The sequence below is a fragment of the Macadamia integrifolia genome, unplaced genomic scaffold (genome assembly GCF_013358625.1).
Source record: "Macadamia integrifolia cultivar HAES 741 unplaced genomic scaffold, SCU_Mint_v3 scaffold1457, whole genome shotgun sequence".
In the NCBI taxonomy this organism is placed as follows: Eukaryota; Viridiplantae; Streptophyta; class Magnoliopsida; order Proteales; family Proteaceae; genus Macadamia; species Macadamia integrifolia.
In genome coordinates, this window is record NW_024868210.1 from 117669 (window position 1) to 135661 (window position 17993).

Here is a 17993-nt window from a genome sequence, read left to right on the forward strand (position 1 = left end):
GAAAAAGTTTAAGAAGGAGAAACTCTTTCCCATAAAAGCGAAATTTACAAGGCATGGGGGTGGATGAATCAACCACACATGCAACAAACCTAAGGCCAAAGCACCTTTGGCAAGGAGATGAGCCTCTTTATTGGAACCGAGGAAAAATATGAAAGAAAACAATAGAGAATGAGGAAGTTAAACACAAAATGTCTTCTACAACTGCTCTAGTAGCCAAGTCCAAACGAGACTCCAAATTATACAAGCATTTTACAATTGATTGGCAATCACTAAAATGGCTAGAGGGTCTAAACCCATAGCTTTTCCTAACAAAAGCCCATCAAAAATGCCTTCGGCTTCTATAGTCGTAACGGAATCCAAACCTCCATCCTATCAATGTTGAACACCCAACGTATTGGAGAAGTGCCGGATCCCTTCCCCACTCGCACTTTTCCCCATCTCCGTCTCTTTATCTCCCTCTCCCCATCCTTTCCCGCCTCCCACAAAATACCCACTCTCCAGCTCTACGGTTGCATCAAACAAAGTTTAACACCCGACCATCTCCCCCCTCCCCCCCCCCCCCCCAAAAAAAAAAAAAAAAAAAAACTAACTAAAATGAGTATGCTCTATAGAGAGAAGATAAGGTTCTACCAAACTTATTCACCCAAAAAGGAAAAAAAATCTACAAAACCAATACCAGTTTTTACCACCAAACACAACGGAAACTTAATATGTTTGAATTAGATCATTTGACATGACATGGCAAATGTCACCTGTGATCAGTTCAGTGCTATTTCATAAATTTCATATCAGTTGCTATTCTACAGAAATTTTACTATATTAAATTGCTATTGCTACTAATGATCCCCTTCACTTCACTCAGAAGTCGGAACTCAGAAGAGAAGGATAATTTCAAGGAACAGTTGAATAGAACAGAGCTGTCGCATAACTAGGCCGTGGACCCTGGTTCTATGGATGCTCGGCTTGAGGACCCATTATATTGAATAGTGGGGAAAAACCACCCGTAAACCCCTTGTTTTTTCTTTCCTTTAGGTATGAAATCTCACCCCTCGTCACCATTGCATTATTCTCTTCTTCATTCCTTAGTTTCTTCTCTCTTTCCTTGCCAATGGCGACGTCGACAATGGAGAACACCCATGGAAAGTTCAAGCTTCATCAATTCGCGGAACAAGACTGGGGTTTTATCATATTTAAGAGAGAGTTTCTTACATTTGACCTCTCTGACAGGGTGTCTGCTTATGTGCATCATGCATGTCTAGGGGATTTCACGCCTATGACCACGACGGAAATCCGCAAGATTGCGGCTTAAGGGGAGAAGTTTGAGGAGCGTGGGGTGAAGCTGTTGGCTTTTTCCTCTTGCTGAGGATATCCAGTTCCCATAAGGACTGGATCGAGGACATCGAAGCCTACTCTGTGAGTCTACTTGAAGTTTGGTTTTTTATTATTGTTGGTTGAGTTTGGTGAAATTAAGAAATTAATTTTGAGGGCATGGATATTGCATTGCATACCATACCCAAATGCTGCTGGTTTGCAAAATGTTGGAACGAATGCAACTGTGCCTAATGTATCTGCTAAATAAGGCCGCTCTCAAGAAATTGCAGAACCAAAATCATCTTGTGTAGTTAGTCCTGTTGTTCTTGCATTGGACTGTCCTTGAAGCAATGGGCACGTGAGGAACCTAGAGAGCTATGGTTATAAAACTTCAATCTATAGAGCCTTGAACCTTGCAAATCCCTTCGAATCCTCTTTTAGAGTTAGTATAGTGCCTCAATCATAGGCGAAGGAAGGGATAATGATCACTTCACTAGTTCTTTCACGGGGTTGGCTGGGGAGGCCCATTGTAAGGGGCGAGCAACTGGCCTTCCTCTTTCCTTTTTTGGTAGAACTGGCCTTCCTTTGATTCATACTCCCTAAATAAAGTCTGGAAACTCGAAGGGTTTGTGATGGATTTCATTGAGTCAGTTAATAGAATCTGATCCTGATGCTGACCTTAACCAAATCCATTTATGGCATCAGAATTAAATCAGTGCCAAATCTGTAAAGGAATCTGCAGTATTATGGTAGCCCAATTGAGCTGCTCCCTTGAGATTCCTATGCTTTCTTTTTTTAAAGATTGTTAAGAAGGGCACCTTCACTGAAAGCATAACTATACCAAGTCTTCTTGAATGGCTTTATCAAGCGAAGCCATATAAGTCCTACTGCCAAACAAAATGTTTGCCAATCCAGCTATTACAAGACCCATGAGGTTCTTCTTTCTAATACATGAGACCATCAATGCATGCACTTTGATTATTCCTCATGACATGCTGTGAAAAGTGTTATCTTTAACTTGGTTGGACATGGGCAGATTATGTTGCATTTCATTCTTTTAATTGGTGGGTAGCTGGATTTCTCATGTGGCCAAATGTAGTAGCGCAATGTGCGACTTCATTGAGTTGCAAGAGGACCTTATTGTCCCCAGAAAATGTTTTTGCACTTGATCTAAAAATCTGACTAATCCATAAGTCTGTAGGCAAATCTATGACTGACTAATCCATAAGTCTGTAGGCAAATCTATGTGGTAGGTATTAGGCTCTGATATTGTGGATAATGATGATCTAAATCTGGTTAACAAATCAGACTGACTACATTAGGTCTAGAGGGGCAAATTACAGTTTGTTCCTCCTTTCGTCCTTGAGTTTCTCTTTTTGTGTTATTTCTTTATTATGAAACACCAATTCCTTTTCTCACTCTACTGTCCTGTCTTCTTTTTCAATCACATTTTTTTCTCTGTCCCTCACTTGAAATTGTTACTCTCAGACGCTTGAAACTGTTACTGCATTTCTGCTCTTTTGAGCATCCTAGATGCAAATCTTCCTGAGGTTTGAAATCAAGTATGTGGAAAGAAATCTAAAAAGACCATCTGAATTATGCTTGTGTTCAATAATCCATTGCATTGCCATGAAGATCATCTTAGTTACGCTGTCTCCACAACACATTGTGCATCCTTTTACTGGAAAAAAACACATATTATCTCTCACATGGCTCGACATAGTTGTCACCGAACCCATTATTGACCTCATTTGGAGCTGGGTTCCCATTTGACCGGTGTGATAGCTGGATAAAAACAAAAGTGACTTTGACACTTATTAAATTGAACCATCTGAGAGAACCTAGCACCAGGTTAGCCCAGGCGGCTTGTCTACTGGGTTTAGTAGGTCACACCCTGACTGTTATTTTTTTTTTTTCCCAAGATTTTCACAAATGGTGAAACCCAGCTTCTTTCAGCTGCTGGTGCCAAGTTGACTGGTTGGGACAGTCCTGGTCTTATGACCATGCTGTTCTGTATTCATTTTAAAAGAGCTTTAAACCAATATAATTAAAATTTCAAAATGCAATTCAGAGCGTATACTTCTGTTATCCTGAGAATAGTCTAAGAAGGATTTTGTCCTGATTTATTTGCCCTTCGATTTTAATTGTTTTCAATTTTCTAGTCGGTATTTTCTATTGATTTTACAGAATAATAACTAGATTTGAAATTCTTGCCGGTATATATGTTTGAAATCCTTAGCCTAGATTGTGTAGGATGTGTTTCTTGTCCTCACTTCACGTTTATTTTACAGATTTAATTATCCTATGTAAATTATGTTATGAATTTGACTTCTGAAATTTACCTTGCTGAAGGTTGCTCAAGAAGAGAAAAGTATGCAAATCAACTGTGACTTAGTTTGAAAAAAAATTTCTAAAAAAATGAATTTGAGGAGAGAGATAGACATATAAGCCAATCAAGGCATAATGATGCCATTTTTGTCATCATGATGCAGTGTCTCTCCTCAAATCGATAAAATTTTTTCATTTCTTTTCTACTCATTTATTGACATCCAAACTAAACCTGCGTGGCATGTTTCCAAGTTAATAAATTTTCTCCCAGAAACCATGAGGATCGTAGTGAATTTATTAATATTTCTTTGGCTATTGATGCGATGCAAAAGTGTCCTGCATGATTGGATCCTATATTAAAAGAAAGTCTGCTGACTAGTGTTGCTTATTGCCATGTTGGCCTAACGGTAGGCTCTTAACTCTTCACTGCTTCATATCTTCCTGTTTGACTTGTTTACTTTTTCCTCGATATAATGTGGATCCTTTCTTCTTCTTAACTTGTCATTAATGTCATTGTTGTCATTGATTCTGTACTGCTCTGTTTATGTTGAGGAATTAGATTAATTACTTAATACGCATTTGGAAGTATTCATAATCTACTATTTATGATAATTATAGGTGCTTCACTAACCTTGAAACAGGTTGAGGAAAGGGAAATTGTTGAAACTTGTTATCGTAGGGGCCTTGTACGTGTCATTTTTTGGTTAAATCATCAATATAGTCAACAAAGCGCAGGAAAAGGAAAAGGTACCTTACAAGAGAGGCCGGGGAAAGCCAAAAGAAAAAATAAACTATACATACATGAACAAACCACCCTTAAGAAGTGGAAACAATAGGAACCACAAGCCGAGTCGATAAATCCCAAGCAATTACCATGAACCTATTGTAGGGAGAGCCAAGACAGGAGTCTTGGAAAGCTTGCACCTTACCCCTAACCTTGAATGAGATTGATTCCCAGATTTGGTGAATAATTCCAGATTGAGTAGCCCAGGTCCTAAGATTCCGTCTACCCAAATATGATAGATGGTAGCACCAAACACAATCTTACTGATAGAATCCAGGAAGGACTTCCCTTTAAAGTTTTTCCTAATCCACCTCCACTCAACCTCAAGGTCCCCAATCCTCCGATTATTAGACCAACATTTACATAGAATCCCTTCCCAATGGTGCATGGAGAAAGGGCAGTGGAAGAATAAATGATGAATATTCTCCACTGCATTCCAGCAAAAATAACAAGAGGAATGATGGGGGACCTTTAGCTGCTTGAGTCAACCTGCCTGCTAGGAGTGTTATATTTAGACAATCCAGGATTGGTCGTGATTTCATTGATGGGTGATGGGATGAGGTACAGGCGAATTGCTGGTCCGATGGTAAAAGAATTGCAAACCATTCTTAATGACTGCTGTCATCCACTGCAATCTTGCCTGGCAGAAGACAGGAATGGAGTGATTCATGCAATCTTGAAGGTCATTGCTGGTGGGATTGTTCAAATCGCTATTGATATCCATCGTTATGTTTGGTGCACTCTTCTCAATTCAAGAAAACCATTTCGAGATGTTGACCACCCTATATAAAAGGGCGTTAGCGCTTTACTTAAACAAGCAATGGGTGAGCCCCAACAAGCAAGAAGAAGATGCACGTACTAAGCAACCAAGCAATGGCTGAGCTAGCTGCTCTACGACCACTCTCTCCCGATGGTCGAGCTGATCTACAACCGCCCTCCTCTTTCCGCCCGCTCTTCCTGAAGTGAGTTGTTTGTCTAGTCATTGCAGTGCACTTTGAAAGAAGCGAAATCGAAGCAGCAGCCGCCCTGATGGAATACCTTCCACTGAGCATCACAGTATCAGAGCCATAGGGCACTAAAGAGCTTGTTCACGTTTAATGTTTGGTTGAATAATAGATATTGGGTATTTGTCATTAAACCGGGTCGAATACTTTGAAATAGGTTCAAGATTATCTTTGGTGGTTATGCAATAGGAAATTTCTTGAATGTGATAATAATAAGAGGAAATTACACTCCCCTCCCTTGAACTATGGCTTAATATCAAGTTTTCTCCATGTACTTTCATATATACCAGCACCCTCCCCTCTAGTTTGAAGATTCTTTCAATCGTACCACTTCCGTTAGATAGCTCTATTAAGTGATGACATTATCACTCAAACATGTAATTTTCTTCCAAAATTACTCTTCCCATATGAATCAAGCCTTAATCCCTAAAAATGCTAAACGGAAGTTTTCTTCATCGATTTGGATTTGCCCCCTTCTTCATCGCTGCTCTCCACAGTCCCTTCTTCATCACTGCTCTCCACAATCGATTACTGAAATCCGGCGACGATTTGCTCCGTTGTCACATTGCTCCACCGTTGAGAGAGCTGTTCTTGGCTGTCGATCTGCTCCCTCGTCGTTGCCCTTTCTTCATTGCCTGGGAGGACCAAGAGGCGACGTGAGCTTAAACTCATTGGCTGTGCCCGAGGCAGCAGTAGCTATGTCTGCTGGCTGGGGCTGTTGGCTTGGGGAGCTCCAATTTCATGGAGAAAGGGGAATTACTGTCGGTCTCAAAATAAGGTTCCCAGGATCGGTGGTGTAGGATTGAAGTCGAAATTGCTGGAATTAAGCTAAAGTGATAGTGATAGTGGAAACTGAGGACTCTGGCCAAATAGAGGTGAGGGAGGATGTGATTGAGGAGGAGTTGTGGAGAAGGGGAGAGAGAATCCTTCGTTGTTGTTGTCCCGAAACGCCTTGAATATGTAAAATGGAGTAGGTTGGTGGCATTGAATACAACTCTATCGACTTGATTGAATCAGCAATCTGCGTCTGCTGATGCTTCAATCCCTTCCTGCTTCTTTGTTTCTTCTACTTTTCCTTGTTCGTCCTTTCTTCTCGCACCCAACTTCTCTGCTGCATTCTTTAATTCTTTAATGTTCTCCTTAAGATTTCGCAAGAAGCAAACCTAACTCTGATAGGATCGATTACATTTGTGGGAATGCATCCTACTATGGAGTTTACGATGGTAGCCATGATGATTCAAACATAGATAGCTAGAGAGAGAGATTCTTTTGCAGATTGCAAAACCAAGTCTGAGCAAAAGTTCTTGAGTTTGAGTGTTCCTTCTGATATAAATTGTTGGAAAATATTTACAAGGCAACATCCAATAATTATTCAATTTTGATGAATTTATTTCAATCTCAGATTATGAACCAATTAAATGACACCACGCACGTCTAGATAAGAATAATGAATTCTCATGGCCAAGATGGCCGACAAACATTATTGGCTCCAGCCAAGAACTGAAATTGGGCTTGTGGTGTTGTGGCGACGCTGAGAGATGATGAGTGGGTGGCGGAGATGGAGAAGGGCAGGTCTGGTTATTCTGGTTAAGAGGGAATGCAGATGCTTGCTTCTGTATATCTTGTGGGTAGAGGCATCCCGGCGCATTGGTGCCACTAACCTCTAGTGTTCCAGTAGCTCTTGATCTTGTTATCGGTCCTCCTAGGTAACTAATATAGAGACAACAAAATGAGTGCAAGGTGCAGTTGGACCCTACTAATCTGATTAAATTTAAGACTCAAATGCTTTATCCAAAAAACAAAAAAAAAAAGGTCCACATAGTGCTGTCAACTATGCTTGAAGACTTTGAGCTAATAACCTTGACCAGGACTGCCCCCAAAATCATAGAAATACTTGAACTTTTTGTGTCCAAAAGTTTGGCGAAATTTTTGGTTTTGGTCAATATATGAAGACCTACCTAGGGAAAACTTTGAATTTGTTTTCCACCTACTTTGGCTGATATCAACCATGATCTGCCAAATTTGGGAAATTTGAAATTTTTAATATTCAGCGGAAATCTGGGGTCACTGTGATATTGGCACAAATAGGGGGTGCAAGTTAGGCAGGCTGAAGATTTTGACTGTAGCCCAGCTTGTTTGGGTCCAATCCACATCCTCGGCCTTGGACCGAGGTCGGGTCCAGTGAGAATGGTGATCTGTAAATTCATATGTTAGGGTGGGGGTTGGCGGAGGGGGGGGGGAGGTTGGAAGAGGAAGGGGTTCAAAACCAAGCGTATGACATGGTAAGCTACTCAGTTTATCTATTGCAATGTACAAGCATCTTATGCGTGCTTAAAGTGTTATGCATGACCATACCCATAATATACTTGTGTAAATTGAGCTTGATCTGCTTGACCTTGGGCTGGGATTTCTCAACCTAGCCCAGCGGATGGCTGAAAATCCCTGCCCAAGCCTGGAAAAAAATGGGTAGGTTTGGGGCCTTTTTGGGCCCAAGTTGCATCTCTTGCCACCATGGACCAGTTATCTCTTTTAGTCTCTTTTTCTCTCTTGGTTGCTTACTCTGTTATTTAAGCTTGAAGGATAATATAACTCATTTTTTTCCAGGCACATCCTATTGTTCCAGAGATTAGAAAACACAGGACATAAGAATTAGGCAAAGCTTTTAATTAGTACATTAGCATCAATCTGTTCCTAGTCCTCAACAGCAACAGTGTGTGACTTGCAATGGAGGAACCAAATGTTCAGGTGTTGATTTTTATTTTTTGCATTTGTTTTTATGCACTAGATGAACTACATATATTAAAGACCCTCTTAATTATTATTTTTTTCTAAATAGCTATCAGTTTATTTATGAGTTATTCTATGTTTTTGCATCTATATTTGGGGCCTTCATATTTGAAACCTGATGCATAAACGTGCCTCGAAGCTACAGAAATTAGGTTTCAAGTGCCATCTATTGTACTATAATGCACTTGGTATGTCATGCTTTCTTCTCTCTGAGCAATGTAGAGGCTTTATCATCTGTAATATATTGTGATGCATTTATGTGGAGACATTTAAGGGTTGTAAACCAATTTTAGTAAAAAATAAAATTTGGAAGCTATAAAGAAAAGGCCAAAGTTCAGAGACAAGTTGTGAATGCTTATTTGTCAAGTAACACCATTGCAGAAAATAGCGTTTAAGATGTTGTGTTAAAAGTCGCCAGGGACTGAGCTGATTTTCCAGGGTTCTGCTAATGATATAATCAAGATTGCAATGATAGATATTTTGATTGTTGAGGGGTGTAAGAATCCTACTTCAAGCAGCATTTTTGCAAAATGGTTTCCCATGCTTATTCCGGATTCTCTTGCAGGTTTTTTCATTAAAAGGCCGCTGAGGCTGTGTTATAGGTATTGTTAAGTTTGTCTCGAATTCTTGACCCGTTTTGAAGATTGACCCGCTCCGACATATTTTGGTGGCGACTTGAATGAAAAGTTTTCTGAGATTTGTGATGGAAGCAGAGGGGTTGGGCCAATAGCCTGGAGCCCAGCATTGATCTCGTATGGGGGTGCGGGGGTTATGGTTCGACTGGATTGACTGTGACCCAATGGGTCGACCCGCAACTTGAAGTATATAATGTACTATTGTCTTGTTGAGAAATTCATTGTATTTTGGGGATTTTTCGAGCTAGGGTCTTAGGGCTAGTTTTCTTGCCGCTACTTGGGTATAATCTCTCTTCTGCATAGTGAAACATCTTCTTCTTCCCCCGAGGACGTAGCACATTACACTGGTGTGTGAACCTCGTTAAATCTCTGTGTCGTGCGGATCTTTTGTTTATTTATTTTCGTATATCTTGACGTTTGCTCTAACAGGTATATATTTTTGTGGTCGACAGTTTATCTCAAAACATTTGCGGTATTCAAGTTTGGCTATAACCAAGGAATACAATTTCTTTTGTTTTCCTTTAGGTCTATTCCTTCTCAAACTTGTGATAGTCTATTTCTATCTGATGGCAATATGTTTTTTGGGCATTGTGACGGATTCTACTCTTTATTCAGATGTACATGATGAACTTGTGTGGGAAGCTGATCTTTCTGTAATACAGTAGGCTGCATTGCTGCTGCTAGAAGTGAGCATGGAAAGTGCTGTCCCCCTTCTGGGTTTGTAAGAGCTAATCTGACATAAGTTGGAACCTCATATTATTTTTTCAAAAAAAAATTATATTGGCATTTATTTTCCCTGTTAGTTCATTTGCAAGTATATCTGAAGGTGGGAAGAACTTGAGGCTCCCCAGCACCTATTCCAAGCTGAACAGTATAAAGAAAATGCAACATTCGGAATTCTTGAAGAAAAAACTTGGTTGCAGCACTTTGTACTTGAAAGTGAAATGTGAGAGGTGTGGCATATTCTTATGTGTCCAGGTAACATAGTGAATTTTACCTTCTGGAGTGGCTATGAATATTGTTATTAGTGAGTTATCTATGAACTGAATCCTGTCAGGAGTTCAAAAGGCCAGTAAAGAATGAATTTGTTTGCTTCATTTTTCTTTCAAGAGGTTCAGAAAATGAAAGGCAGTAAAAAATTTGGCGGACATAAATGTTTAATGCTAGCAGTTTATGGAGATGCTATGATACCATCAACCTTGTCCCAATTGTAGAGGCTGATGTGTTTATGAGAAAAAAACATAAAATTTTCTAAACGGGGGTATGCAGTTGGTTGGTGCAAGTCCTCATTCGGGAGATTGATGTTCAGCAGCTGTCTAGATTTTGGTGGACTTGTTGAGTGCTATGCGTTTAAGAGGATTTAAATAACGCTATGTTTTGTGCTGGAAAAATGTAAAGAAGTAGGAGGTAACACAAGTGACCGCTTCAAAAGAAAAAGAATTCGCCACCGAAAGGAAATCCACCTAAGAGATACAAGAACTCAAGAAGAATTACTTCTTTTCAAAGGCCAGAGGCCCAAATAAAATTATGAATCAACTCAAGTATGCATTCCATTCATTGGTACAAGCTTATATGGATGAGCGTGGAACAACCTTCCAAGCATAGGCAATTTCTAAGAATGAAATTAAGACTAATTGGGAAGACAAACAGTTCTACAATAGAAAGGACCTTAGGAATCTTGAAAGGCATTTTCCAGATCTTGAAGAGTCGAGAAATATAGTGGTTGAGGTGCCTAAAAAGTGCTAGAATCAAATTTGAAAAAAGTTGAACAAAAAAAAAATGAATTCTGAAATTTCGAGAGTCTGCAGTCAGCCCAGACGCACTTTACCAAAATGGTCAAAATTTCTTCTAGAACATAGCAAATGATGTACCATTTTTTTTTTTTTTGTTGGAAAATAGACTTCTAGAACCAAATTGGGTTCTGATTTTGGACTAAAATTCATGATTTGGAAGGGACCAGGGAGGTGAATATGGGTACAAAACAACAAGGGTTTTGAGGTGAGATTTGGTGGGATAGGCAGGTTTCTCATCAACAACATTTTGAGGTTCAAAACCAGTCTCAGTCCACTGGAGAAGAATGGAATGAAGATGATGTGGAAACTTCCTGGCCAATAGAATAATAAGAATCGTACAAGTAATGGAATTGTTCCACGTTTCTGCATGACGTGTCTATTTCCTCGCCATCATAAAAGATTATCCGGGTTGTAAGAATTGAGACCACAAGACTCACTTTTGATTTTTGAAGCATGACTTAATGCAATCAGCAAGATTTTGAAGCGTACAGTTTAGACAGTTATTTTGGTTTGGGGCGACCTAGATGGTCACGGATAATATGCCCAAGGCCTCCTTTAGATGGGCCAGTTTGCATGAATGTAGCATCACATGTTACTTTGAAGAAATCGGAAGTTATTTTGTTAATGCACTACTGTAGTAGCACATACCGTAGGAAGTGGGTTATTTATTTTGCATGGAGTCATGGGATAAGGGGGTAGTTATCTAGTGACTAGTGTGAGTGTGAGGCATGGGAAGGGAAGGAATTGGTGAATATGTTCTGATGGATGACGTCTTTAAGGCTCTATTTGGTATGATTTCTATTTGTAATTTATTAATTATTTTTTAGAAATTATTTGTATAATAAATTATGGACCACAAATAATATTTGTTTGATTACTATTTATAAATAGATTATATAATGAGAAAATAGGTTTCATGTTTCGCCTTCAACTTCGAGTGAGAGAGATTATAGGATTTGAGATTTTTTGTTGGAAAAGCATAAAACATACTGAAGTTACCTAATTGCCTTGATTTTGAGTAGTTTAGCACTCGTGCTCATTTAAGGCAGTGCAAAAGTCAAACACAAACGATTTGTTGCCACAAATCACAAATTACTCTAAATCACAAATAGCTTGAGAGTAATTTGTGATTTGTGATTAGTGATTTATTCTAATTTATTATAAATAGAATTAAGTGTTATAAATTATACCAAACACTTGTAAAAATAGAAATAAGTAAATAATACAATTAGAAATAAAACCGAAAAGACCCTAAGAGGGTGAAAGCTACAATTTGGTTCATTAATGGATGATGGGAATTTTTCCTAACTGGCAATGACCTGTCGGTATGATGATATATGTGGAAAGAAATAATTTCTTCTCTTTGTATTACCATTAGAAGGCAATGGCTGATTTTTCCTTGATGGAGATGGAATGAGACACTTACTGCCACGGAATAGATTGCCTGAAAAGGACGATTGGGATGATGATGATGGTAAATTTCTCAACTCTGTTTTAGCCTCGTCTTTCAATTAAAAGTTTCATTCTGCATTTAAATCTAATTAATTAGATCAGGTAGGGGTAGTTTCATATAAGTTATTTGAAATCCTTATTTAGGAAAGCAAGGCATCCCCACAATAACACAGATCAAAACACCACTATTTTTTCATTTAAAAAAAAAAAAAAAAAACCCCCATATCGATACTGTGTTGGCAGATCGGTATGGTATCGGTATCGATGAATTCTGCCAAGACCTCAAGCATTATTGAATGATGCTCATCTTAGTATAACTGAAAAGCAAATTATACTTGGAATTATCCTCCTAATCCTTCACCATATTTTTTCCTGTACCTGAATTTATCGGATAAAAATCGTCTGTTTTCCTAATCCCTGTTTTTCTTGTGTTTTGCTAGTTGCAGAAGATGACACGTGTCATCAACAGTCAAGATTAATTCAGTTGGGTAATGGTTATTACAACATCCAGTTTGGTTTTTAACTCAATCTTGATCGTTCACTTAAAGTAATGCCACATGTTGCCTTCTGAAGGTAGCAAAACAAGAAAAACATGGATGAAGAAAAACAGACAATTTTTTTCCGGATTTATCCCGAGGCAGAAGAAGTAGTATTTTGTAATCAGTTAGAAAAGTACAGTAAATGAGTAAAAATAAAGTAGTAGCATTTATTATGTATTATTAGATGTGAACATCTCCATGGAGATGTACGTACATATGTAGAACAGACAAACTAACTCTAGAGGGAGATAACTGTGAAGTACTAGTACATGAATGTACTAGGTGCCGTGGTAAGTGCCCATGGAAACAAACCTTCCTATAAGCACAAGAAGCAAGCCAAAGCAGGAATACCGGTGTTATATATGATATGTTCTCCGTCTAATTTTGAACCCACACAACGTGATCTTCAGGAAGGAAGTGACAAACTGGAGTAGTTCCAGGCTTAATCTTAAGTACTTGAAAGGCCAAGTGCTTGGGGTTCCACTTAGATGTGTCAGTATGGCACACAGCAATGGCGTTAACCTTTGTTCCATCAGCACCGACTAATGGAACCTTGTAAGCCCTTGTGGTTAGAGTTGAATGACAGTAAAACACAGCATACGCGTAAGGTTGGTCATGGCATACCACAGCCTTATCGCTAGACATCTTCTTTACACCTGCTGTGATGGTGTACTGTTGCTTCTGGGTTTCCTCCTTGTCCACCTCAGTCGACATGGCCTGAACATTAGTCCCAAGCTTTGAAGTGCTATAGTCCACCATAGACTCCAATGAAGTAGCACAGTACTTGTCCTCTCCTTGTACCGCTGGCTCCTCACACTCTTGGACTGTGTTCTTCATCACCTGAGCTTCTTTTGATCCGGGCACAACTGAGAATCGCTGTAAGACATCGGAGAACTTGTTAGAGGAGAAGGGTATGGTCTCGGCTTCTTTGCGTGGCAGGAAGGTGGCACCAGATGTTGTCTTGGTGAAGTGTAAGTTCATGGTAGTGCCTTGGTGCAAGTCCTTCTCTTGGAAGAAGAGGGCCACATTTGGGTCATCTCTAAGCTGATCCTCGGAGGCAGCATAGCTGTAGATGAATGGGCTCACGTTGACGACGACTGGCTTCTTCCTTGGACCTGTGTGTACAGAAACCCCACCCTTTCCGACACCCACATTGGTTTTACCATCCGGCTTACCAGTGCTCACACCTACACCCTTACGTCCAACGTTTACTCCCGTGGGGGCACCGGACTTCCCTTTTCCGGTGTTGACATTTACACCACCTTTTCCTACACTAACTGAAGTGCTCTTCTCTTCTGTTACATCTGCTAATATTAAGAGAGAGTCTCATAGTAAGAAGATGAAGATTGGTAGTGTTAAGAAACCAAATGGTTAACAAAGATTTGAATACAGACCAGATGACAAAAGATCTTGGATTGATTTTGGCATCCGCGTGTTTGGCAACACTGATTGCCAGTAATCCTCCGAAGATAGAGTTGCACCAGTCACTGCCAAAGCGAGCTGCAAAAAAAGTTTAGTTCATTAGTTCAACTCCTCTTAATGCACCCAAGTGATCATATAGATCTGTTAAATGAGGTAAGGACTCGTACTGAAAGGAAAGCAACGATAGGCAAGAGACGGAGATCCATTGAAGCTTGAAGTTTGAAAACAAGACCAGAAAGCTAAGGATAGTTTAAAGGAGATGACACGGAAAACTAAGCATATAGAATGGGAAGAAGGGTGAGTGTAAGGGAATTTATAAAGCTTGGATGAGTAAATAGACACATACACCTACGTAGGCGACTGGATTAATGGCTTCCAACTACCGTAGGTTTTCACCATTGAATGTAGTTGGGCCAACCTAAGAGGAGGTGGTGGGGGAGGAGATAAGTTGAAGAAGAACAGTAAGCCTAAAGCATCAATAGTCATCAACGTACGTGTCTGTCTACCAATGAAACGTACGTGTCTGTCTAGCAATGATGTCAGAAAAGAATTGAGAATGGACAAAAATTGATAAAGCTACCGAGTCAACGGATACTGAGTTGCTGCTTGAAATTAAATTGATGGGTGTGGTATTAAATTGTGTGGACTTTTAGTCAACCAGCAACCAAACAACTACTTATTTATTTATGAGGGTTTAGCATGGGGTTAAGATCAGATACGTAAGGATCTTAGATATATTTTAGATCTTAGGGCAGTCTTTAGTGAGATCCACGTGCTAGGTTCTTGTGCATTCTTGATTTGTGGATTTCAAATTTGCTTTCTCTCTCTTCATCTAACATATTTCAAATTTACGAACCGAACCCAAGGCATTGAAGGCATTCGAGATTGTTCTACATAAACCAATTCAATTCAGATTCATCTTCAATTTTTACTCTCTCTCCTCTCTTTCACTCTTTTTGGTTTTGTAAATAGAAAAGATATAATAAATAAATGGGAGGCGTTTCTCTAGAAGGTCAAGGTACCTACGCTCAGGGGTGGACACATGCCCCATCTTTAATTATTAGTTACAAGAGTATAAAAACCCAACCCAACTAGGTTTGAGTTTGAGTTGCCGTAGTTGTAAAGTCTTCAATTGTATATTTTTTTGGGTGCTAGGGGACCTCTAGGAGTTACAGGGGACTCAAAAATTAAGGAAAAAACCTGAAAGGGAACAGAATTTTAGCGTTCACAATTTTCTTGGAAAGCATGAAAGATACCAATAATTCTATGACGTAAACGTTGTTAAGTGGATTTGGATGTACCAAATCTTGGAAACACTCTTTTGAAGGATAAATACCAACCTCTAAGGTAAGGAGATCTCTGGTTTGAGCTTGTTAAACGTAGACCTTGGCAGCTTGGCTAGCATTGAAGTGTTTGGGTTAGGGTTGGCTTCAACCCCTTTAGGAGATCACTGGCCTATGCTGGTCTTGCGCCATCCTAACTATATTGGTATTACCAGGGCCGTCTGTTTTCGAGGATCTAAATTACAATTCTAGCACAGCCTCGTAGGATTGACATTTCTTGGGTTGGTTCCCACAAATCCACTTGCTTACTTGTATCATTTATGACAAGTAATTCATAGCTCTCTTATCTTTTGTGGAAGAAAAGTACTCATTTTTTTTTTTAATTATTATTTTAAATTTATATAATTTTAAATTTATATAATTTTAAAATTTTATATTATGAATGAAGAAAATTAACCATTAATCAAAACATCGAAGTGCATCCACGTTTGGCCCATACAACAAAATAATGGATTGATGCTTAAACAAAAGAACCACATTTTTAGACTGTTCGAGTTAAAAAATTAGCCAAAAAAATGAATTTAATGACATAAAGAAACGGTGGAAGGGAACCCAGAGCCACAAACAGATGCTCGAGTCTACAACCAAGTTATGCGCTTCGCCAGAGTCGTACCAAATTTTCTCTATACATCACCATCCTATCTCCATAACCATCTTCAAACCTCAGAGCAAGTTTCGAGAGTCTGCATCAATACCTTTTTTTTTCTTCGCTAAAGGATCATTTGTATTAAAAAGAAAAAGAAGGGAAAAAAAAAATCAAAAGAAATTACAAGACATCTTGGAAAGAACTAGATTGTCGTCAAACAAAAATAAAACCAACCTTTGGCTCCCTTTCGACCTTCGGCATTGCCATCAGTAGGAAAGGGATCAGAAGGAAACGTAGAAAAAGAAAACTCAGGTCAAATATAGGCCACTCGGATAAAGGAGTGGAAGCTTCATATTTCGTTGCAAACTTTGCCGAGTGATCTGCAATGAGATTGTCTTCTCGATAGCATTGGGTGATCTTCCACTCAATGCCCCGGAGAAAGTTTTGAAGGGAGAACCATTGTTGTCGCACATACCAAGGAATTACTCCCTTCAAGAACAACACCACCACCACTGCCAAGTCGAGCTCGATCCATATCTTGGAATACCTGCTCTCCTGACCCATCGTTAGGCCCAACATTAGCACATGGAACTCCACCTCAAAATTATTTGTCACCCTCGAATAAGACCAAAAGTGATTCAGAACCTGAGCTCTGCTATCTCTAAAGACACCTCCAACACCTACCCTATCAGGGTTACCAAAGGAACACCCATTGGCATTTAACTTCACCCAGCCTGGAATGAGAGCACACCAAAAAACCTCCCTGATTGCTTTAGGATTTCCTCAAGGCACTTGAATTTTTAGCCTATTTGTTGACATAAGGTCTGCAACCATACGAATCTTTCCTTTAAGATTAGAGGCTAGCAAATTGAGTTCACCTAACACCACAATCGTGATCTGACCCCGAGATCTTGAAATTCCTTAAAAGCACTAAGCATTTCGTGCAACCCATATAAATTAAGGGTAATTTACAACACCACCTCTTGGAGAATACCACAATTAGAGAGACATTCTCTGCATAATATCAAATTATGCTAACACCCCTGTCGTCAGTTGCTGTTAAGTGAGGAGTTGAAATGACTATTGTACCCTTTTCACTATAACATATGACCAATTCATATTTTACCCAAGTCCCTCATTACCCTTAACCTCCACTCACCTTTACCGTGGAGTTCAAAGAGGGTTTCCTGCTCAAAGGAAGATGTGGCACAAACCTCCGTTGCGGCCCATCGCCGCCATAGCTGTTGGTCTTCACGGAGAGTAAAAGTTTTTTTTTTTTTTTTTTTTTTTTTTTGTAAGGGTTATGGGGTTAAGTGAGGTATATTAGGTACTTTATTTTTTAGAAGAATATTTTGGTATTTATAAAAAAATATCAATTGACATCAGCATTTGAGGCATATTCCGTAACAGCGACTGATAACAAGGGGTGTGAGCTAAATTTATTATTATGCAGGGAGTGTCTCTCTAATTGTGGCATTCTCTAGGAGAAGGCACTATAAATTACCCATAAATTAAAGGGATCAAAACAAAACCAGAAGTCCAAGCCCCTTACAGACCAAGGACCTTAGATTTCCTCCTCCACCATCTACTAAATATCCAAACAGCTATCACAATTAATAAATAGATGTTGTATTGTCTCTTCGTCCTTATAGCACAAATCATATCTCGATGGTAGGTGCACCCCTTTTTCTTTAATTTTGATATCACACACCAGCTTCCCCTGGAGAAGCTTCCATGCAAAAATTGACTGGCGAGGAAGGACATACTTACCCTAAAGAAAAATTTCCCTCCCAACTTTTGGGTTCGAAATTCTAATCCCCTCCCAAGCTGTTTAACAATAAAAAAAAAAAAAACCCAATGGCGATAAGGATCAGCTACACACATCTACCCTGTCAAGCGGTAGAGGTAGGCTACGAGCTTTCTCCAGAGCTTCTTTCATGAACTTCGACGATATTGCTGGAAAGTTCCAAACCCCATCAACAATAAAATCAGCCACCTCCGTTTCACGG

At 39.4% G+C, this 17993-nt stretch overlaps 1 protein-coding gene and 1 long non-coding RNA gene across 6 annotated transcripts; one reads left to right on the plus strand and one right to left on the minus strand.

The window, feature by feature from the left end:
* Window positions 1-758: 758 nt before the first annotated feature.
* On the plus strand, window positions 759-9958 carry LOC122063793. 4 transcript variants are annotated; one of them, XR_006135472.1, is made up of 3 exons: window positions 759-1032; window positions 1228-1413; window positions 8032-9958. It is a non-coding gene; the product is annotated as an uncharacterized LOC122063793 (long non-coding RNA). The 4 variants fall into 4 exon arrangements; XR_006135471.1 differs by lacking the exon at window positions 759-1032 and having other exon boundaries at window positions 1040-1413; window positions 8032-9374; window positions 9465-9958; XR_006135470.1 differs by lacking the exon at window positions 759-1032 and having other exon boundaries at window positions 1040-1413; window positions 8032-8172; window positions 8780-9958.
* Window positions 9959-12776: 2818 nt separating this feature from the next.
* On the minus strand, window positions 12777-14378 carry LOC122063795 (BURP domain protein RD22). 2 transcript variants are annotated; one of them, XM_042627496.1, is made up of 3 exons: window positions 14223-14378; window positions 14028-14133; window positions 12777-13937 (listed from the first exon to the last, which is right to left on the minus strand). In XM_042627496.1, exons 1-3 carry the CDS (start codon window positions 14259-14261, stop codon window positions 13012-13014), a joined length of 1071 nt encoding a protein of 356 aa, XP_042483430.1. In that variant the 5' UTR covers window positions 14262-14378; the 3' UTR covers window positions 12777-13011. The 2 variants fall into 2 exon arrangements, with proteins under 2 accessions (XP_042483430.1, XP_042483429.1); XM_042627495.1 differs by having other exon boundaries at window positions 12777-13940.
* Window positions 14379-17993: the final 3615 nt, after the last annotated feature.